General features: G+C 34.8%; 1 protein-coding gene across 10 annotated transcripts; it reads right to left on the bottom strand.

Annotated features, from left to right (window-relative positions):
* Positions 1 to 13,414: 13,414 nt before the first annotated feature.
* LOC109811987 (casein kinase 1-like protein HD16) lies at positions 13,415 to 20,063 on the bottom strand. Of its 10 annotated transcripts, none has more exons than XR_014429445.1 (19): positions 19,517 to 20,063; positions 19,317 to 19,427; positions 19,145 to 19,218; positions 18,717 to 18,786; positions 18,560 to 18,615; positions 18,394 to 18,465; positions 17,543 to 17,637; positions 17,369 to 17,435; positions 17,150 to 17,279; positions 16,851 to 17,069; positions 16,616 to 16,758; positions 16,361 to 16,535; positions 16,121 to 16,211; positions 15,824 to 15,981; positions 15,538 to 15,726; positions 15,073 to 15,455; positions 14,066 to 14,285; positions 13,908 to 13,988; positions 13,415 to 13,789 (listed from the first exon to the last, which is right to left on the bottom strand). XR_014429445.1 is itself a non-coding variant. In XM_083063145.1 (16 exons), exons 1-16 carry the CDS (start codon positions 19,871 to 19,873, stop codon positions 15,396 to 15,398), a joined length of 2,067 nt encoding a protein of 688 aa, XP_082919271.1. In that variant the 5' UTR covers positions 19,874 to 20,063; the 3' UTR covers positions 14,859 to 15,395. The 10 variants fall into 10 exon arrangements, 1 of the variants encoding a protein (XP_082919271.1); XR_014429447.1 differs by having other exon boundaries at positions 13,888 to 13,988; positions 14,066 to 14,196; XR_014429444.1 differs by having other exon boundaries at positions 14,066 to 14,196.
* Positions 20,064 to 22,770: the final 2,707 nt, after the last annotated feature.

Here is a 22,770-nt window from a genome sequence, read left to right as displayed (position 1 = left end):
AATTACTCCTAAATGTAATTAGAATTTTATGATTTATGCCTAATACTTATTCCTTTTAAATTCCTATTCTAATGGCCTAAATAAAATGGCCAAGAAAATACAATGTAAAGGAAAAATTAAAAAAAAATGAAAATGAGTCCAATATTAGGTAGCAAAAGCCCAAAGGCCCATGAAGCCCAAAATTAAGCCCAATAAGCCTATGGCCCAAAATGTTACTCTATGTGATCCAAAATACAAGACCAAAATATATGAAACCTATACTAATATAAGATATACAAAATATAAGAAAATGAATATCTCAAGATATGACCCATGTGAAGTTCAACTTGGGCCTTCCAAGCTCATCGGGTCCATTGGGCCTTAACTGGCCCAAATCTTCATGTCTAGCCCATTCCCCTTGGTTCCTTCAAGGTATCACCTCTTTCCCTCTTAGGCATGATTCTATCAGAATATTAAATGTAAATAGGCATAAAAACATTTACAAAAGTTCTCAATTCTAAAACTTAGACAATAATAAAACACTAATAATATAAGTCATAATTAAAGTATTATATATGGGTAATATGTAATTCATGTATCAATTTTTGTTATTGAAAAAGTATTATGTGGATCATGTGATGATCATGCAACAAGAAGTCTAAGTAGAGACTTAGCAATAATGTGAGCAAAGTTTATGATGTAAATGTTATGTTTGTATATATTGTGACATTGTTATAATGTGATAACATGATACTTGCATTAGGTCGTATGTGACATGCATCATGTGCATAAGTGTTTTTGATGGGTATGATATGAAATACACTACTAAGAAAGGTCTCCTTGTGTATACTCAAGGATTCATGACCTTGAGAACAATTGGGTTTGGGAGCCCTAGTTCTGCCTATTTATGTGCATGGGGTGAAACTTACACGATAAAATTGTCCCGACGTGCCTTGGTGTATCTCCTCTTAGTGTTGAGTACAGTGAGGATTTGACCTAACATGTTCTCCTAGGCTACTTTATGGATCCATTTGGGCAAACTGTATAGTAAAATATTTTTACTAGCGCCACATGCATACTGTGCAACAAAAATTGTCTCCATTGCATTATGTGTATTCATGTGTAATTGTTATGGAGATATCCTATGATTCTATGAATGAGTTGTGAATGCGTTTATTCGTTGTTTGTCTTTGGTTATCAGTCTATATCCTACTCTAGTAGCCAAGTAAGACATTTCTCACTTTCCTTTCTTTTGGTTGTGTTCTTTTGTATGTTGTAAATAAGGATCATCACGAGGGTGATGAGGCTGCAGACGATGTCTAGGCCTTATGATGGGTTTATGCTTTGATAGGATGTGACATCGAAGTAGTAGCTAGGATTTATGTTTTCTGTTGGTTGTTCTTGTATGTTAAAATTTGATGTTAGATTTCATTTTGCATGACCTTATGAGATATCTATTTTGGTATAATGGTTTTGTTTCATTTTATATGTAATACCTCTATCAAAGTGGATTTGTGAACTTTTCTCATTCAATAAAGTTATTTACGAACTTTTCTCATTCAATAAAGTTATTTACGAACTTTTTTCCATATCCTTAATTTTATGCTTATATTAGTATGTGAAGTAGAGTGCGTCAAATTACCATCTGCTACACTTAAAAATTATCAAATAATAACATTTAAGCATAATTTTGACAGCTTGACATTTGCTAACCAATTTGATCATAACTTAAGTTCACGACATCTTATTTAAGTAATTCCATATCCATTGGTTATCTAACATCTAGAGATACAAATCTTATTAAAATCATGAAGCCTAATTCGGTCATATAATATGCATAATTTAGGCACACAAATTTCTATACATCACTATGTGGGCAAGAGATCCTGACTAGGTTTGTACCTCAGCCTACACCAATCATCTACAGCATATCAAAATGCACTAAAATATAAAAGAAAGTAAAGGTACAAGTGGGGGGACCAAACCAAAACCCACTAGTAAATCCAAAGCAAAGAAAAGAGGTAAAGAGAGAGCAAAAAGAGACATCAAAAAATCATTGGCCGAGACCAAAACATAACAGGGAAGCCCATCTAACACTAACCATACAAATCCAATATGTCCTATCTAGCACCAAATGAAACCAATAAGGACTCTCATCATCCAGCTCCATCATGAGTACTTATTGGATTTAGAAGCTCTAGATCGTGCACGAGTTCTAGGCCTATCCGACGCTGACTTTTTAGCATTAGAAGGTTGTGCCTTAGGCGGACCCATGCATCCCTTCTCCCAGTCATATCCAGCAGCCTCAAGGAGAGACATATCATGCTGAACCTGTGGAGGAAAATCAGCCCAATTTTTATCGTAAAAATCAGCTGCATTGTTTAGAAGGTTATCCTACTCTACATCGCGAGTAATCGGGACTCTAGAATTAGTCTTAGGGACATGTGGTAAGAGATCCACCTGCTCTGTTTCGGACTCAGATGCAGCATCCATAATGGCTGCAAAATCCCACATCTTGTGGCAAGAGCTAGTTGCTGGAATATGAATCTGTGCAGTCACATTTACTGCACCAGCTACATCAGCATGTGCAGCACTTGGGTTTTGGTCATTTGAGAGGTCTTCTAGAGGAGGCAAGCCTTCAAGGGAGTCAACAGCATGATGACTGTCATCTGCTTCTGGATCAATAGTTGCATCACCAATTAAATCACCCAAACCTGCTCCAAAATCACCAGCCTTTGATTGAATTGCTGGTACATCAATATGTTGGAAAATCTTAAATTTCTAGAGATTCCGAGATATCCGAGATATCCGAGATATCCGATTTAAGTTATCTGGAATTATTTGATTTATCTTTTGAGTTATTTTTTTCAGATTAGATAAGATAGTTTTTTGATAAGTTTTGATTTGATAAGATATTTTATTATCTTCTTGTTAGTTCAGTACGTTGTAAAATGGCTATTTAAAGGCCATCTCTTATTCAATAAAAAACACAGTGAGTTGCTACGTTCACCCACAACATTAGCATTACCTCGTCTCTCTTATTTTTTCTACAAATTGGTATCAGAGCTTTATGCTCTGAGTGCCGAGTGTGAGAGGAAAACAGTGTGCGCCTGTGAAGGAGGAAGAAAGAAGAAAGAGAGAGTAATGGCAAAGTTGTGAATGGAATGACCGTACCACAACTGTCAAAGAAAACCAATTATGATAATTGGTGTTTACAGATGAAGACCCTATTGGGTTCCCAAAGTCTATGGGACATAGTAGAGAAGGGGTTTCAAGAACCCGAGGAGGACGAAGACCAATCTGTGGCTCAGATTGCCGCATTGGAAAAGACACGAGTGAAGGACAAATCGGCTTTGTATTTTTTGTACAATGCCGTGGATGAGTCAGGCTTCGAGAAGATTGCAAACGCTGCATCTTCAAAGGAAGCATGGAAGATCTTGGAGGTTGCGCACAGAGGTAACCACCGTGTCAGACAGATCCGACTTCAAACTCTCCGAGGAGAGTTTGAGTGTTTGAAGATGGAGGATAAGGAACAAGTATCCGAGTACATAACTCGGGTGGAGAAGGTGGCTAACCAACTCGGAAGGAATGGGGAGTCAATGCCAGCAAGTAGAATTGTGGAGAAAATCTTGAGATCATTAACAGATGATTTCGAGAGTATCGCATGCGTAATTGAGGAATCAAAGGACTTGTCAGTTCTCTCAGTGGAAGAGCTCGCTGGGTCACTCGAAGCCCACGAACAAAGGAGGAGGAAGATGAAGAATACACTTGATCAAGCATTACAGGCACAACTTAATTTGAATGAAACTCGGAACACCCAGGGCCGAACATTAGGAGGCAAAGGACGAGGTGATCATGGAGGACGAGGCAAAGGACGAGGTGATCATGGAAGTGATCAAGGACGAGGTAGAGGACGAGGTAGAGGACGAGGTGATCATGGAGGTGGACAAGGACGAGGTGATCGTAGCCAAGGAAGTCAGCCGAGGTCCGAGGTGGAATGTTATAAGTGTGGCAAATTCGGCCACTACGCAAAAGAATGCAGATCGGCAAATTGCTACAACTGTGGCAAATACGGTCACATAGCAAAGTATTGCCGAGCTAAAAGCTGAAGTGAAGAGAAAGAGAAGAATCTTCTCACAGAAGAAGAGGACGAGGAAGCAGGAATTTTGATGATGACGCAGAGCTCGGAGACCAAGCTACGTCCGAGTTGTGCCTCCGAGGATGAGATAAACTTGAGTTGCATGGAGAGATCAGTAGTTGAGCTTCCAAGCTCAGATGAGAAGTCAGAAGCCGAGCTTGATTCGAGTTACTTAAACAACTCGGTCTGGTATTTAGACACTGGGGCGAGCAATCATATGTGTGGAGAAGAGAGTTTCTTCAACGAACTCATCAAGGTGAAGGCTGGATTCGTGTCATTTGGAGATGATTCCAAGGTTGCGATAAAAGGGCATGGAACCATCAAGTTTATGCAGAAGGATGGACGAGTTGGAGAAATAAGAAATGTCTACTACATTCCCGAACTTAAGAGCAACATCTTAAGCATGGGGCAGATGATGGAGAAAGGCAACTCGGTTCTGATGAAGGATCGAGTGCTTTATTTGAAGGACAAACATGATCGTTTAATAGCCCGAGTAGAGATGAAAAAGAATCGGATGTATAAACTGAAGCTGAACATCATTCAAAATAAGTGTTTAAAGCTGGACGTGAAGGATGAAGCAATAATGAGGCATTCTCGTCTTGGGCATTTAAACTTTGGAGGTTTGGTCGAGCTATCAAGGAAGGAGTTGGTGCATGGACTGCATGGTGATGAGTTTGACAAGAAGTTTTGTGAAGCGTGTGTACTCGGAAAGCATTCAAGAACAAGTTTTCCGAGCTCGTCCGAGTACAAAGCAAAGGAGCAAGACATCTACAACTCCACTGACGAGTTACATGTAGTGTGTCTATTGACAGGAACAGAAGATATAAAGTTTGAAGAGGCGGTACTTGATGAGAGATGGAAGAAAGCAATGGATGAGGAGATCGGATCAATTGAGAAGAGTGAGACGTGGAAGCTGACAGATTTACCCACAGGAGCTCGGCCAATTGGTTTGAAGTGGGTATACAAAAGGAAGACAAATGCAAATGGCGAAGTGGAGCGCTACAAAGCTCGTCTTGTGGCGAGGGGTTATAAACAGCAGAAAGGCATTGATTATGATGAAGTTTTTGCACCCGTGACAAGGATGGAAACAATTCGATTACTACTGTCCTTAGCAACTCAGCATGGATGGAAGATACAACAAATGGACGTGAAGTCAGCATTCTTGAATGGGGTGTTGGAGGAAGAAGTCTACGTGGAGCAACCTCTAGGGTACATGAGGAGAGGTGAAGAGAAGAAAGTGCTGAAGCTCAAAAAGGCTTTGTACGGTTTGAAGCAAGCTCCTCGAGCATGGAATGAGAGAATAGACACCTACTTCAAGAGAAATGGTTATGAACAATGTCCGTATGAACATGCTCTCTATTTAAAGAAGTGCAAAGGAGATATATAGTTCGTTGCTCTATACGTGGATGACTTGATATTCATGGGAAGCAAAGCTGAGCTAGTTGAGGAGTTTAAAGAAGTGATGAAGAGGGAGTTTGAGATGACCGATTTGGGCATAATGAAGTACTTTCTGGGTTTAGAGGTGGACCAAAGAGCAACAGGTATTTTTGTGTCCCAAAAGAGGTATGCCGAGGAGATTTTGAGCAAGGCAAAGATGCTGAATTGCAATCCAGTTTCTACTCCCATGGAACCTGGAACGAAGTTATCTAAAAATGGAGAGGCTGAAAGAGTTGATGCAAGCAGGTACCGAAGCCTAATCGGAAGTCTAAAGTATCTGACAAGTACAAGACCCGATCTGATGCTAAGTGTGGGAATTGCAAGCCGCTTTATGGAGGATCCGGGGTATTCTCATTGGAAAGCATTAAAGAGGATACTAAGGTATGTGAAGGGGAGGATGTCACTTGGACTGTGTTTCACTAAGTCGGACAACTACCGACTTATTGGGTACTCGGACAGTGATTGGTGTGGAGATGTGGATGATCGGAAAAGCACAGCTGGGTACGTATTCTTCATGGGAAACTCGGCTTTCACTTGGCTATCAAAGAAACAACCAATCGTAGCTCTATCAACGTGTGAAGCCGAGTATGTAGCAGCATCTTGGAGTGTCCAACATGCAGTTTGGCTTAGAAACTTGCTAAGCAAACTGGAAATTATGAAAGCTGAGAAAGTGTTGATCCGAGTAGATAACAGGTCGGCAATCGAGCTAGCCAAGAATCCAATCAATCACGAAAGAAGCAAGCACATCGACGTCCGATTTCATTTCATCAGGGAAAAGGTGAAAGAAGGAAGCGTGGAGCTCGAACACGTAGGAAGTAAAGAGCAGGTAGCCGATATCTTTACAAAACCATTGCCGACAACAACATTTCAGAAGTTAAGAAAGTTACTCGGAATGAAAGAAGAAGGAGAAATTTAAGATTATGGGGGAGTTTTGTTGGAAAATCTTAAATTTCTATAGATTCCGAGATATCCGAGATATCCGAGATATCCGATTTAAGTTATATCTGGAATTATTTGATTTATCTTTTGAGTTATTTTGTTTCAGATTAGATAAGATAGTTTTTTGATAAGTTTTGATTTGATAAGATATTTTATTATCTTCTTGTTAGTTCAGTATGTTGTAAAATGGCTATTTAAAGGTCATCTCTTATTCAATAAAAAACACAGTGAGTTGCTACGTTCACCCACAACATTAGTATTACCTCGTCTCTCTTATTTTTTCTACACAATATGCTCAGCGGAACCAGCCATTCCACCAGCTACACCCTTGATCACTTGCGGATCATCAGCAGTAGAGTTGGAGTCCATTATGTCAACATTAGGCCCTCGTGCTGCACCAGAATTTACGTCCAAGTCAGCTGAGGCAGCACCATGTGCTGCACGCACATTGGATTTTTAGTAGCCAACAAAGGTTCATTTACGTGTGCAGCTATCACAGTTGCTCCAAGCGGTGCAGCAGCTACACCCTTGATCACTTGCGGATCATCAGCTGCAGCAGAGTTTGAGTCCATTATTGCAAAGTTAACACCTCGTGCTGCACCAGAATTTACGTCCAGGTCAGCATTTACGTGTGCAGCCATCAAAGTTGCTCCAAGCGGTGCAGCAGCTACTTCAGGCGGTGCATGTCCAGCACCTGCTACACTTGTGCCAGGTGCATCTTCCAAGCTCCCCACTGCACCAGAATGCACAAGGTCCGTGGCTGGTACAGCAGCTGAACCACCAGCCAGCTGCCTTTTCTTTGTACGTAATGCATCTGGATCACCATGCTGATCAGCGTGTGGATTATCTTTAACATGATCACTCCCTTCCTCAACGGCAGTATCCACAAATTTACGTGGCCTATCATGTCCTTTCTGCATATTAGAATTACGTGAGCCATCACCTGCATGAATAACAACATTGCATGCAGAATCAACGTGTCCAATACATTTACATATAGTGCAAAACGGAGGCAACCTATCGAATTCAAAAGAAACAAAGAAAGCGTAGCCTTCCCTTTCAACCAGCAGCTGCGTGGGAATCTTATGTGCAAGATCAATTTCTATCAATACTCTAGCAAAGTGGCCATACTTCCTATCCAACGTTGCTTTATCCAGAGAAATTGGAGTTCCAACTGCTGATGCAATTGCAAGAATAATTCTTGGACTCCAATATTCTTGGGGGAGCTCCAAGATGCGCAGCCAAACCTGTGCAAACGTATTCTTGTAACATCTTGGATTGAAGTCAGGCTTCCAAAGTGATAGCCGCAGCCACCCCGGGTCCAAGTTTAACGAGCCAGCTGCAAGAACCACTTCAAGATCATGGGATCTTTGAAATTCCAACTCAAAGAATCCTCTCCCTAGTGGTATGATATTCCAGCCAGCTATATGCTTCCACACCTTGGACAGTCGTGCTTTCAATTCGTCAACTTTGAGTGGTTGTTGGCCTTTAGCCAAGAGGACCCTCCCGTGAAGATGTGTGGAGCACCTAGCAAGGCCCTCCCGGTAAGCATCTTCCGGGATTTTGATCGCAAGGGAATCACCTTTCCAACAAGGCTTAGGAATAGAGTTTAATCTTTGAGCCACCGAAGATAGGACAACATTAGCAAATTAAAGCCTAATATAAGGATTTCAACTCATCCTTAACCTCAATTATTCAATCAATTTAATTACCAATTTATTCTATTAGATTTTAAGGCTTTGAGTCCCAAACACATACCCTAAGTTATCTATTTAAGGTTAAAACTCAACCCCCACCCCACCTCCCCTCCCTAACACATTAATCAAACAATTTGAACATTATTACCACTCAATGATTCACAATGGAATTCAAACTCAACCTTTTAAAAATGGAATACACACTATAAAGTACAATTCCACAACAAGAACTTTCAATCCAAGCCAAACAACCGGAAGTCATACAATATCATAACCCTAGGGGTTCTCATTAAAATATATGATTTAAAATATACTTTGATTAAAATATGTTACAATTTTTTTTAGTTCATTGTCATTCGTTTGTTTGATAAAAAATATAAAATGTAATTAAATTTAAAAGTAATTTACTAAATAATAAATAAATATACTATTTACTGAAATTATTTAATTATTATTTTTTTGAATAATGGGAGTGTTATAATGTTTCATGAACTCGGGACAATTCACACTCTTGCGTGGTTAAAATCGTGTTTGAAGTCGCAACTTCTGAACCTCACTAAATTTGGGTTTAAGTCTTATGTCAAGTCCAATTTAGGCATATGATACTTGTTGGAAAGCTTATTCAGTGGCCTTCCTTCGAGTCCAAAAAGGACAACGAATTTACTAAAGTCAATTTATGTTGAGTGAGCATTTTCTTTCTTTCTATTCGAATCCGACTAAACCTTTTGTGATGCTCACCCCTATTTAGAGTGTATTTGAATAGGAAACTTTTGAAGTAATTCATTTTCTTTTAAGAATTTTAAATGTCTTAGAATAAAATACATTGTTTGGATGGAGAATTTATAAAGAATATGAAATTTAAACATTTGTGAAAGTTTTCAAAATAATAGTAGTATTTCAATTTTTCAAAAAAAAAAAAAAGAAAGAATTTGAAATTCTTCATATTTTATCTTCCTTATCTCATCTTTATATTTTTTATCATTCTCTCTTATCTCTTAATTATTGAATACTAAAACATATCTATTAAATATTTGAAAAATGACTAATGTTTATTTTTATAAAATTTAATCTTAAAATCTCAAAATTTATATATATGGGTATATATATATATATATATATATATATATATATATATATATATATATATATATATTATAAAAAAATCAATTTTACCATGATAAAAATCAATTACTATATCCAAACTAAATTTAAAATTTAAGAAAGTCCAAACAAAATATTTAAAGAATTATAAAAATTAAAATTAAAGTAGTTCATATTCTAAAAAGGATTCAAATTCTTTGAATTTTTAAAATTTTTCATCCAAACACACCATTATGATTAGATTATTGCGTTTTTTTTTTCTTTTGCCAAGACTATATGCTTCTTCCACTAGATACAATCCTATGTAATATTGTGTCATAAGCCAGGATTATTGTGTTTTGTGAGGCATCAAAGAATGTTAAAAAAAAATGGTTTATGATTTGATAGAGTGCTTATTTTGTTTGATTCAGCCTACCAAGTATTTTTTTTCTCCTTTGTTCTATGCTAAATTCAATAATAATAGATCCTATTATTAATTTGCAAGAAACTGTAATAATTTAACAAAAAGTTAAGTTTACCTCAACCTTCATCCCTATAGACCCAATACCTGAAAAATTCTTGGATCCTCAAACTTTGTTCTCGCTCTGCCCTTTTTCCCCTTATGATTTTTTCATGTATTTGTGTGGTGTCAAACGAGTCATTGATGTCTACTCTGGCCTACATCTATTGCCAATTAATGTTGCTCCATGTTTTCAGACAAGTAGGCCTTTCACGTTGTGATGAAACGACTGTTATTGTTAAAGGAGTAGGAGAACGTGGGACATAATAGTGGCAAGGTCTAAATGATTAGAGTATTTTAAATTTGATGGAATGATACCCTCAAAATTTAGGTATAATAATAATTTAAACTTTAATGGATGATAAGAGGTTCAGAAAACCTTTTTTTTCTTCTTCTCATGACTTGCACTTTAAATCCATGTGAGAGGTGAAAAGTGGGTAAATATTTTGTCGAGATAAATGGAGTTTACATGATAGAGGTAGAGGTAAATCCAAGTTCCAATGAGATTGGAGCAGTGTATCGGTATTTAATACCATTATAATAGCAGTTCACAAGAAAATCAAAACGAATAAATTGAACTATAAATGTTTAGTACCCAAACCCAAACCTTCAATAAAATTCGATCACCAACTTTAATTTTGCTATCAAAATATTAAAAACAACTCTAATGGGAGTTGCTTGTCCCATGAAGCAACTCAACTATTGGAGGACTCTGTTGTGATAAAATGAGTTGCTTGAAGAAGAGAGAGAGTTGCTTCCTCAAGCAACCGTTTCTTACCAGATTTCAAGCAAATCTTATTAAACATATTTGAGAACGTTTCAAAAATAATAATGATAAAAATTAATTTTATATAATGTTTATGTATTTATTATTACTTTATTTTATTTTTAATACTTATTTATTTAAATTTTTTCTCGTAATTTATTTTCTTTCATTGTAATACAATTATTCTTTTTAATAAAAATTTAAATTTGGTTCATAAATAATTAGAAAAAAAATTATAAAAGTTAAATTTCTTAAAATTTCTTACCATTTGAGTAAATTTATGTTTGATTTGTTTAATACTGACATGACACACTGAAGACTATTTTTTTCATTTTTCAATGCATGAAGCAACAGTTCTACATCCGACTCTACATCCGACGCTTTATTAACAGCACCCACAATCGTCAACTTATAACGCCAACGAAATCAATTTTAAAGATTCATTTGCAACAGATAAAAAATTGATAATGCGTCCAACCAGAAATTTAACTCGTAATGCACCTTGATCCCAAAAACCAATGCTAGAAACTTTAACTATGGTATTATGTACGCGCCTGCGTATAAAATTTTGCAGATAATGGCTAGTAAATTAAATTTCTGCTTTGTATTGCAATTGGATGCTAGTTAACCAAGTAAACCTCAAGATATAATTATCAATATTTTGTCACGTTAGTGCATCTTAATTTGAACTGCAATTATGCTTTTATTTGTAATTGGATGGAAGACTTCAATATGTCAAGATATTTGAAGAACTTAATTACTACTCCCTCTTCTCTATTATAAGCACACAAAAAAACAGTTTTTTACACTTATTCTTAAATATAAACAAACTTTAACTATTGTGTCTCATTTAATAATTCTCTCCCTAAAATACCTATTATTTAATGAATGACCTTTCAAGTTGTTTATACCATGGTAGTAAGTATCGGATGTATCGCTATTCGTATCGTACGATACGATACGATTCCGAGCTTCCGCGATACGAATCGCAAGTTGTCTCGTTTTTGATTAAGAATCGCATGTGAATCGTGCGTATCGTTGCGTGAATCGGAAAAATCGCGATTCTGGACGAAATCGCACGATTTCGAAACAGCGGGTCACGCCTCGAAACTGGATCGAGTCACGCGCGACCTGATTCTGGAAACCCTAAAAAAAATGCAGAAAAGAGAGGGAAAGTGCCGATCCTCCACCGATCTGTCTTCTTCTCTGACGAATCTCCGTCGATCTATCTTCTCTGACAGCGACTGTGTCTCCTCCGGCGGTGACTCTGTCATCTCCGGCATATGCAACCTGTCTTCTTCAAAGAAAAGTTGGGCCAAATGGGCCCAAATTTTATTTTATCTTTTGATTTGGCCTTCACTATTTTTTTTTTAAGAAGGTAACTTCTCTTTATTATTAATTATTATTATAATTCAGATAATATTTTAAGTAATAAAAAATTTAATATAAAACCTTAAATATTTTGTTTTCTTAATTTTTTTATTATTTTGTTTAACTACTATAAATTTTAATTATTGAAATTATTTAATGTATAAATTAAGTTATGTTTCTATTTTTATATGTATATCATTAATTATATGTATTATAAATTATTTAATATTTATATATATATGTAAAAATAAATAAATTAGAATATATTTATATATTATTAACTATATATTAATGTATGATTTTATTTTTTTATATTTGTTTATATATATATATATATATATATATATATATATATATGTTTTTATTGATCATGAATCTTACGATTCACGATACGATTCGATTCACGATTCAAAATATAAGCTTTCCGATACACTATTTGTATCCCGATTCAACTACCATGGTTTATACTACTTTTTTTTTAATTTATAACAGACAACATGGGAAGAATGTTATGAAATTAGTAAAATTTAATACAGATAACTAATTTACTTAAAATACTTTAAATCAATTTTTTATTTTATAATTGAAACTAGAGGAAGTATCTTAGAAGTAAAATATCAACAGTTACCAACCATTGCATCTATCCTTTGAGCTGACAGAGCAACCATCATTTTAAACGTTTGATTACACGTTTAAAAGAACCCAGGTTAGCATGTTTGTAAGATCAACATTAAAATTATTAAGGGTTCTTTAAGATTGAAACATGATTGCAAGAGTCACTCATTAACAGTATATATTATGAATAGCCAGGTCTGGTTCCCCCAACTTAAAACCCTGAAGTGGAAAGTTTGTTCAATCATGTCAAGAAGCTCTGAAATGAACTATAGGACGAATTACAGCTAGAATTTACCTTTTTATTCTTACCTCTGTTTTTTTAAAGGGAAACAAGCTAGAATACACGCAAGGCAAGGCAACAACCTTGTACAGGACTTATTCCCGTGGTAATCCCCATAGCAGAAGAATTATAGCTATGAAGAGATAAATAAATAGATATATACATCTTAGAAGATGCTCCAACAGTAAGGAATAACTCTTAAAATGTGAATTTGAACTCATTTCAGCCCTAGAAAACCAACTTATAAAGTAAAGAATGCTCCCCAATAATTTTTTTTCCAAGCCACCCTCTCACGCCAAACACTATTAAACATGGTAAACACTAATAAACTTGGTTTGTATATAAATGTTGGTTGACCGTTTTAAAAAATCTCTGATAGTTTTAATACCATCTTATAATATGAATTATGAAACTAATTGAACATTACAAAAACCGACTTGCAAGATGAATATTATCCCCATTTATTATATTTTTTATTTATCTTATTTTTAATTAATGTGAGACTAAGGTTTTTTACGATAATAACTTTCACATTATTCATATTTTATCTATGTTATGTAAAGCCCGATCACGACCACTAGCACAAATGAAATAGTGAAACACTTGAACCACAGCCAACATTCAATGATCACCCATACTTACTAACGTAATTACACCTAACAGGCAAATCTACTAGACCTCAATCACAAAACTAGCTTGATATTGTGATTTGACAATCAAAATACGGCAATTTTGTTAAGATAATTTAAAATATCACTAACTAAATTTGACATTAGATTCAACAATTACATCCCCTCCCCCCCCCCCCCCCCTTCCCCACTCTACTACAAATGGTTCACCTATTTGAAAAATGAAAGAATCACATACAGTACATAGTTCCAAAAGCTCCAGTTCCTTGAGCAGCTTCACCACTGACATATGGGTGGCTCCACAATCATAATCATAGTATGAACCAACAAGTATAAATCTGCGAGTTACCATAGCCACTAAAAATTAAGTATCCGAAGAACCTTGGTTTTATTGAGACAAAGAAATATGAGTGAAGTTACATGTAACAAGACATACAACTACAAGAAAATAATTACCACCATAATGTCAGGAACTGAAGCCTTGTTCCATCAGGCCAAATGAACATCATCAAACATATCATCGATATACAGGCATATCTAGATCAAAGTATGCAAACAATTCAGCTGCACAAAATATCAGAGGTCTCAATAACAGTAGCTACAGAATTAAATACCTGCTTCAGATGTTCAAGAAGATTCAGGTGATATACAACTCAATATGGTCAAGCACAACAAAAGCGTTAACAGTATCACAACAGCTGAGCTTCCACGATACCCAACTGCTCATCAGAATCAAGAGCGTATTCTGCCATGCACGATGGTAGAAACAATTAAAGAAAATTAGCACCCAGTCATGTAGATTGACTAGCCAGGAGCCAATGCATATTTCCGCTACTGGAAGCAAAATGTGATTAGAACATTTGTCGTCATCACCAAATTCAGATAAGCAGCTAATAGATTTCTATCAATTGAAACTCCTAGAAACTGAGCAGAAGTTCACATAGCTCCTCACTTAAAACAATCATGATATAAAAATTGATACATCAGCACAAAACATGATCTTCCTAAAGTAAAAATTTCACAGTAAAGATTTAAACAATTAATAATCACCCAAAACAGAATTTATATAAATTCAGAGTCTAGGTGAAAACAAGATTGTCAAAAGCACAAAAGACAAATTAAAGAGTTGAACATGATATTGGGAAAGTTTCAAACTAAACAATTGCTATCCTTTGTTTCAATTAGTTTAGCCCTATCTTATATTAAGTGAGAATAATCAGAAAAGAAAAAAAAACAATAAAGTTAGAAGTCACTACAGCAGCAACAAGCCCCTTTTGCCACTAAGTGGGGAACCTACAGAGAAAAATGAAGCACTGTGCTTTATCAAAAATCAAGTTGGATGTGACTGAATATAAAAAATATAATTAACATATAAAAGAAACAAAAAAAAATATATATACACAGTGATTATAAAAATTTAATGAGTTACATGCTGTGCCAAGTTTACCACCATTTTCCATTTAAAGTCAAGGTCAAATTCAGACATCCAAGAGGCCATAAGTCAAAAGTGGAAAGGAAAGAGGTCTAAGTACAATGATGCACAGCTCAAAATGTCCAGTTCCCACAGGAAAATCAAAGTTGCACATTGGCCAAAATACCATTTATAAACTAAAAACCTAACCTGCACACAATGCCTTCAACGCAGTAATTATTGTTCAAATCTCTACAATCTCTTTATCAAAAGACCCATCCCAGAGAACAAGAAAGATCTAAAGTTGCTCATAAGCATTCTAATACTTGATATACAGTGCACAGGTATTGTATCATATCACAAGTGATGACGTCCATAAAGAAAGGTTTAGCATACATCAAAGCTGAATAGCTCTTTGGTCAGTGAACTTGTCAGAGAGGGTTTCCAAATTCTGAACTGGCAGATCTAAGAGCAGACACTTTGATGAATGAAGTCAAAATGAAGTCAGCCGAAATCTCAAAAAACTACACAGTTTATGAAACTGTTCTCCCATAGCATATAGATGCAATATAGAGATTTTTAGACCATTTTTCCTGTATAAACAATATATATCAAATATAAGCATTTCTGACCAAAAATGAAAATGGAAACAGCAGAAAAAGGTGCAGTATTCACCTTGACATGAGTACTAGGGAAGGCAGATGTACGGAGTGTCTCTTGGGTTTCATCAGCAGGTTTTCTTCTTGGAACACTAAGAACAAAAGCAGCTTGGTCCCATGTAGCAGCAGTTGAAGTGATGCGGTAGCCATTGTCCCACCTCCGATGAATGCCTTCACTAGGATACAGGAAATCAAGTTCCACAACCTGAAATTAATTTTAGGGAAAGAAAAACTCACATTGCATACAATATAGTACAACTAAAAACTTCAATTGAAATATGCTTAAAAAATAATAGTAAAACCTGGTCTGAAAATCCAGCACCACGGGACATAACAATTGCCCATCTACTCCCAGCAGTGGCCATAGCAGTGACATAAAATCCTTCTCTCCATTTTTTATTGATCCATTTGAATGGAAATGACTCACTGACTTTATAGGATTGCTGCAAGTATTGGGTCCCTGAAACCAACAAACCACCAACAGATGTAAGACAATCTAAACACAATACTATTGACAAAATTAAACAGATCCTCAAAATCAAGCCAACTATCGCCACTAAAATACTCCATGCCTGAAGAATAGAGCTTCAAAGACTTACCTTTAGACATTACAACCAATGAGCTCCCATTATTAGATCCTGCTATGGCACTAATGTAATAATTCTTTTCCCACTGTTCCATTATCCATTCCTATAAAAACAATTATATTAGTTCATCAATATGCATTAAATTCAAACAGTTGACAGAATACAGTATGACAGATATAAACATGACATTACTAACATTAAACATACAATGCCACCAATGACTGACAGTCTTAAACTAAAACATAACTCAACCTTGTGAAGAAAGTTGGGTGAGAGTTCATGAACTTGTGCAGTAAAACCCGTGCCAGCATCCATAATAAGAGCCCAAAGGTTAGAACAACAAGCTACACTGCTGATAAATAACCCATCCTCGTATCCCTTCTCAATGTGTTGGGACAACCGCACGTCAGCAACATTGTAATGGTACCTGCACCAAAAAATAAAAGCCATAAACTCTGAGCATTTTAACGTTGGCTGTAATATATTTATTTAAATTCAGAAGAAAACCTTTGCTTCATTGGCCGGCGAGCATTGTACACACTAATCCATTGCATTGCTGGCATTCCCATTCTGACCTTCTTCTTTGGTTGTTCATCATCATCTTCTTCCACAGTCAATCGTCCTCTCTTATGTCCAACCATATATATAAGCTTCACAGCACAAACCAAGTAATAGCAACAAGAGTTAGCCTTTATTTTTATAGAGTAAACTGAACACATTAAAGATATAGAGAATTTCATACCTTTTGTGCACCATCAGTGTTTATGGGTCTGATGTCTGGATTTGGACCAACAATTCCATCAAAAAGTGATATATACTTGGCATAATTTGGTTCTTCATCAAACTTCAAATTCACCACGTACTCCACAAACTGCCTAAAAGGTGGAGGACAGACACAACACAAAGTCTCTGGAGAGGTGGCCATCTTTTTCTTGCAGACAAGAAATCCTTTGTTTTCTCCCTGCAACCAACAATTTTATAAGAACAACAATTTTTTTTTATTACTGACATCAAAGTGACTATATTTAACGCAAATAGAACCTGGTATCCTTGCCAAGGTAGCCGGCCACGAAGAAGGAAGATTAGCGTGTAAGCAAGAGATTCCAAATCATCTCTCCTGCTACCTGTTCTACCGAGATGAGCATGCACACTAGCATAACGAACTGTTCCCCTGTAGCAAGAATATGGTATGGTTCATCAAACAGAAGCCTGGACATTGCTAAGAAAGTCTATAGTAAATTAAATGTGCAAATAATTTACCTAAATACATCTGGGCGTTGATCGTACTCAACATGAAAGCCTGTCGAACTATCCCGCCATCGAGTTGCTGCATGTTAAAAGAGGGCAGAGTGCATAGATGTATTATGAGAAATTGGGCAAATATTCAATGAAAGTGACAGTGCCACGACTTCAATGATATGATGGAATATTTACCTAAACCAAGATCAACCAGAAAAAGCTTCTTCTCGTCAGGAGTTCCCGGGGTGCCAAGCAAAAAATTCTCAGGTTTTACGTCACCGTGCACATATCTGACAAATGGCAGCAACATGGTGAGATTATTCCCAACAATGAGATAGATATTGATAGAACATTAGGTTAGGATTAAGAGCATTATTAATCTGAAGCAGTATTTGACCTAATTATCAATATAAATGTGGTACTGGTTTGTATTTAACACAAATCCATTAATCCCATATCAGTCTAATGTTATATTTATTTGTAGGCCCTTTTTCTTCTTTCACTCCTTTTCCATCCAAATCCTATATTTTCAAAAATTTATATATACAGATGACAATAATAGCCAAGTCTTTCTCCAAGTATATTATGCAGATTGTGAGTTAAGAGTACATTCTCACACAAATCTGTTAAACAGTAATTGCCATCAAAGCCTAGAAGTGGTCTGGCAATGAGGGATTTTCATATATGACAAGTCAAAGATCATAGGTTTAATCCATCACGCTATCATTGCACAGAAAAACAGCAAAAGCAAACAAACAATACAATCCAAGTAACCAAGAAAGATTTCTGTCATTTAATGTTTCCCAATTTATTTTCATATAGAGGTTACTTAGCCAGAGGTACATAACACATTGCTCTTTGATCATTTCACCAAAGGGAAATAACAAATTATTAAACAAGTTTATCCCATATGCTAAAGATAGAGAAGACCCAAGATAGCATTTGGTACACAACAAAACGTTGTGGAGTGCATCAAAATTCAATGCTCAATTAAAAATAAAAGTCAGACATAAAACATAAGCAGAATAAAGAGAAAAGAGAATCACCCTTTAGAGTGTATCTTCTCTAATATGGAGATAGCCTCAATTGCTATACATGCTACCATTTCCGCAGACATCCTAAAGCCACAAAAAGAGAAAACAAAGTTATCTACAAATTATTGACCACAACATTGACAAAATAACATGCATTCCATCTCATGAAAAAACTTACGTGTTTGAGTTATTGTTCCAAACATCCCACAGACTAGGGCCAAGCATATCCATAACCTACATTACAACACAATGCAATGTCACATTGTGAAAACACTCCACAAAAACGCAAACCTCCAACCCCGCTTGCCAAAGAATGTCCATTTTAGCACACATACCATAACATAGTAATCACCTTGACGTCCCTTGTAATGAACTCGTGGAACGCCATGACTACCACCTAATGCACTACATAAAAATACCAACAACAAAAAAAAAATGTGAATCATGGAGTCATGGAACATTCAAAACAAGTTTTTCAAAAAATGGTCAGCAGATGCAATTTCAACAACAACATCAAGGTTTTTCACAAGCTTTTTAAATAAAGTCAGGTCCTATGATATTGTGGAAAACTGAAGACAAATGCAACTGATGCGGCCACATGCAGTCACACCCCCAAAACCCTTGCAGACCTTTTCTAAAACCTTGGTTTCGCGCCGACGTGGCCAAACGTCAAGGCTTTGACACAATATCAAGGATAGTGACAAAACCATACATTAAAACCTTGATTGAAAATATTTAAGCGAGAAAAAGGTAGTTGACTCACTTGTAAACTTGCCACTCATAAGGAGGTCCATAATTGCACCCCTTGCTGCTCCTATGTTCAAACTTCAAAGCTACCTACAAGTACTCCACATACAACATAAAAAAATCATCAAAAAAAATCCATAACTTTCAAGCCAAACACGGCGTTAAAGCTAAACACACTCATGACATACCTCTAACGCTCCAGCACCGGCGCCAAGTCGCCGACCCACATACACTTGTCCGAACCCTCCCTTACCAAGTTTTCTATCTAATCTGTATAACGGAGAACCACCTACTTGAACCTGCACCCAGAAAACAAATGAACAAAAATTCATTTCCAGCACGTGATAAAATAACAAAAATGAAATAAATAAATAAATAAATAAAATACCCTCTCGGGAATGGGAGCAGTGCTCCCTTCTTCCTCGGCGGCCGGAGCCTTGTCGCCGCTCCGGCCACCGCCGCTGTCGTACTCATCATCCATCGCTTTCTCTTCCTCCTCGGAAACCCTAACCAGAGGAACTTCTTGTTGTTGTTGTTGTCGTCGTTGTGGTTGTGGTTTCTCTTCTAATTCGCGGTTACCGATTCCACAACGTTTGAGCGTGTTCCGATTGTTCCTCCTGGTGTTAGCGGAAGCTCTTTTCGTTCTCCCCTGGCGGGGTAGGGTGTTTGGGCTTGGGCTTGGGCTTGAGCTTGGGGCATGGAACGTTGGTGTTGGGTGTTTTATTCTGGTGCGGAGTTCAGGCATGTTGGGGGTTGTGGTTGAGTGGGCTTTGCCCCATGAAGAGGGAGAGGCGTGTGGCTGTGGGAAGAGTCATGAAGGTTCTAGAATCGTCGCCGGGGAACACACGATCTGTTCGGGGAAAGTGGAAAGGCAGCAGAGGAGGATTGATGAAGGAAATGAAACGACAAAGGGATATAGATCGAGGCACCATCAACCAAGGAAAAAGAAAATGAAAATTCCAGGAATTTCAAAAAAAAAAAAATAATAGTAATGACATTGAGTAAATATTACTATTAGTATATTGGATATACGTATTTTATTATTATATATACAAAATAAATAAACTAGTGGGTATTTATTTAAAAATATATATAAAATAAGAAAAGATATATACAGTTTTGAGATGAAAAAAAACAAAGAAAGACAAAAAGTAACAGTCATCTAAGATACCAGCTGCCTCTATTAAAAATTTAAAAAGTAATATAAATGGGTAGTTCCAATTTTGTGTGGTGTGGTTGCATATTTATAAGCGTATAATTATTAAAAAAAATGAAACTAATGGTACTTATTTATATTAGTGAGGTTGAGGTAATTTACGTTTTTATATTTTATTTAATAAAAATATTTAAAAATTATTAATATTTGTTAGATTAATTAGTGATATATTTGGTCCTTAAATCTAAATCTTAAGTTTAAGTTTTGTGTTTGTAAGAGTAATCAATTTAAAAAATGCGGACACCAAATTATGCTATCGTCTTTATATATACTAGAGGGGTCTGCCTCTATATGTATTTTATATTCAAATTTAAAATAACTGATGGATTGAATGAATTTATTTGTTGGTATATAATCATATAAATAATTTTACATAATTTATGTGATTATTTTGATCATTATTCATTAATGAAGCACATTTTTTTATTTTTTAAATGAAATTGAAGGAAAGTTTTGAAATTTAACGTGAAACATGAAGATATTCTCGAGGGTGACTTTGATTTAAAATACTTTTTATATGCCAAAAAATAATAAAAAATATTAATGGTAGAAAAAGCAGAGAAAATAATGGAGGAATTATTTTAGTAGAAGGAAAAGGGGCCACAGAGTATTGGATCTCAATCGTATTGTAAAATTTTGATGATGCAAATGCAAGCAAAACATTAAAAAAAATATGAAAATCAAAATTGAAACTAAATTATTGTCATTTACTCCACAAATTCAAATTTCATTTTGACATACATACCTACAATTTCACAAATTATAATTTCTAACATATATTTAATTGAAGATGATTTAGAAAAAAATACTTCTTAATGATGTAGTTATCACAATCAAAGTATTATTGTTCTTCACCATGTTTTAATATATACTAAAATTTCAATAGAAAAAGAAACAAAGAAATTCATTAAAAAAAATATTGGAACATTAAAGAAGATGAGTTAAAATATATTACAACTTGCTTCAAAATATGAATCATACCAAGATATAGTGTGATTGAGTTTGAAATATAGGGAAAATTGAGAATCGATTGGGATGAAAAAATCGTAGAGGGTGATAATATAAAACAATGTACGAAACAGGTGAAAAGATAAAAATAGATAAAAGCATAGGTATGTTCAACAGTTATTGTTTTAAAAGAAAATAGTTATTGTTTCAAAAGAAAATAGTTATTATTTTAAATTAAAAGAGAGTTACGACCAATAAGAATTAAAATAGGATAAAGAAAAATGGAGACCAATACCTTTTTATTTCCTTTTGTCTTAATTTTAAGTTATATATAAATTATAGAAGTTATAGATTATGTAGAATAATCACATGTTTTAAGGGTAAAATAGAAAATTAAATGTGGAGATCAAAAGGATTAATATATGTATTGTTATATATTATAAATTATAGATTATGGATTATAGATTGTAAATTAAAGATGATAAATTATAGATTACGGATGTTATAGATAGATGCATGTTATAAATACTAAAATACAATATAAATTTCAAAACATTGGTAAACAAATAATGTATGTCTACCACCATATAGAATATTAAAAATTATAAAAAGAGTTAAACATGCACTTAATTTAGTCCAATAGAAAGAATATAAAGAAAGAAAGAAAATGATAGAATACATACCCAGAGCCATCAAAGAAGCAACATTGAACAAAATGACTATATATTTCTTCTCTAAACTTCCAATAAAATCCTATTTCCAAGAATTAATATCATGAAAAACAATTTAAATAAAAAATGTAATATAGAAACTAAAAATCAACTATATCAATAAATAAATAGTTAAAAAATGAATAATATGAGACAAATATCATAAATGAATATGGAAAAATCATAACAGATTTTTTGAAATGAAGTTCACTTATCACGCTACTTTCTTTGTATCATGGGTTAGGTTGATATGAGTATGTTTTTGAAGCCAAAAATGCAAGGAAAAAATACAAACACAACAAAAACTTGACATTTGTATTTTAAATTCTACCATATAATATTCATGATGTATGTATCAATTAAAATTAATAATAAAAATCTAGTTCTAGCATATATATAACTTGACATTGCATGTGTTAGGTTCAACTTATGTAAAGAAAAAACAAAAAAAAAGGTATAAAATAGAGAATAAAGGATAAAAAATAATTTATTTAATTATAAAACTATTAAAAAAAATAAAGTTCAAAATAAAAAAAATAGATATATTCTAAATTTTTATTTTTATTGAAATAAGATTATATGATTAAATTAAATTTTTAAATGTATTAAGATTCTAAGTTTTAAAATGATTTTTTATAATTTTAAATAAATTTTAAAAAAGAAAATGAAGATATCTTAAATTTGTATTATTAAGAAGTTGAGTAAACTTGAATTTTAATGGGTAAAATTGAATAGACATTAGTGGAGACCAAAGAGTTTGTATTCGAT

The sequence above is a fragment of the Cajanus cajan genome, chromosome 9 (assembly GCF_000230855.2).
Source record: "Cajanus cajan strain Asha chromosome 9, NIPB_CcT2T_4, whole genome shotgun sequence".
NCBI lineage: Eukaryota > Viridiplantae > Streptophyta > Magnoliopsida > Fabales > Fabaceae > Cajanus > Cajanus cajan.
The sequence above is the reverse complement of the archived record's forward strand: the minus strand, read 5'-3'. Positions and strand labels throughout refer to the sequence as shown.

Bases quoted from the DNA above. Each gene is read 5' to 3' on its own strand.
- LOC109811987 (XM_083063145.1), bottom strand. From the start codon at position 19,873: ATGCCTGAACTCCGCACCAGAATAAAACACCCAACACCAACGTTCCAT. The intron at 18,466-18,559 runs GTAAGTTTTTTC...TTGTGGCTTTAG, and splicing joins TGGAACAATAACTCAAACAC to GATGTCTGCGGAAATGGTAG. The intron at 16,212-16,360 runs GTTGAGTTATGT...TTGTTTTTATAG, and splicing joins CACCCAACTTTCTTCACAAG to GAATGGATAATGGAACAGTG.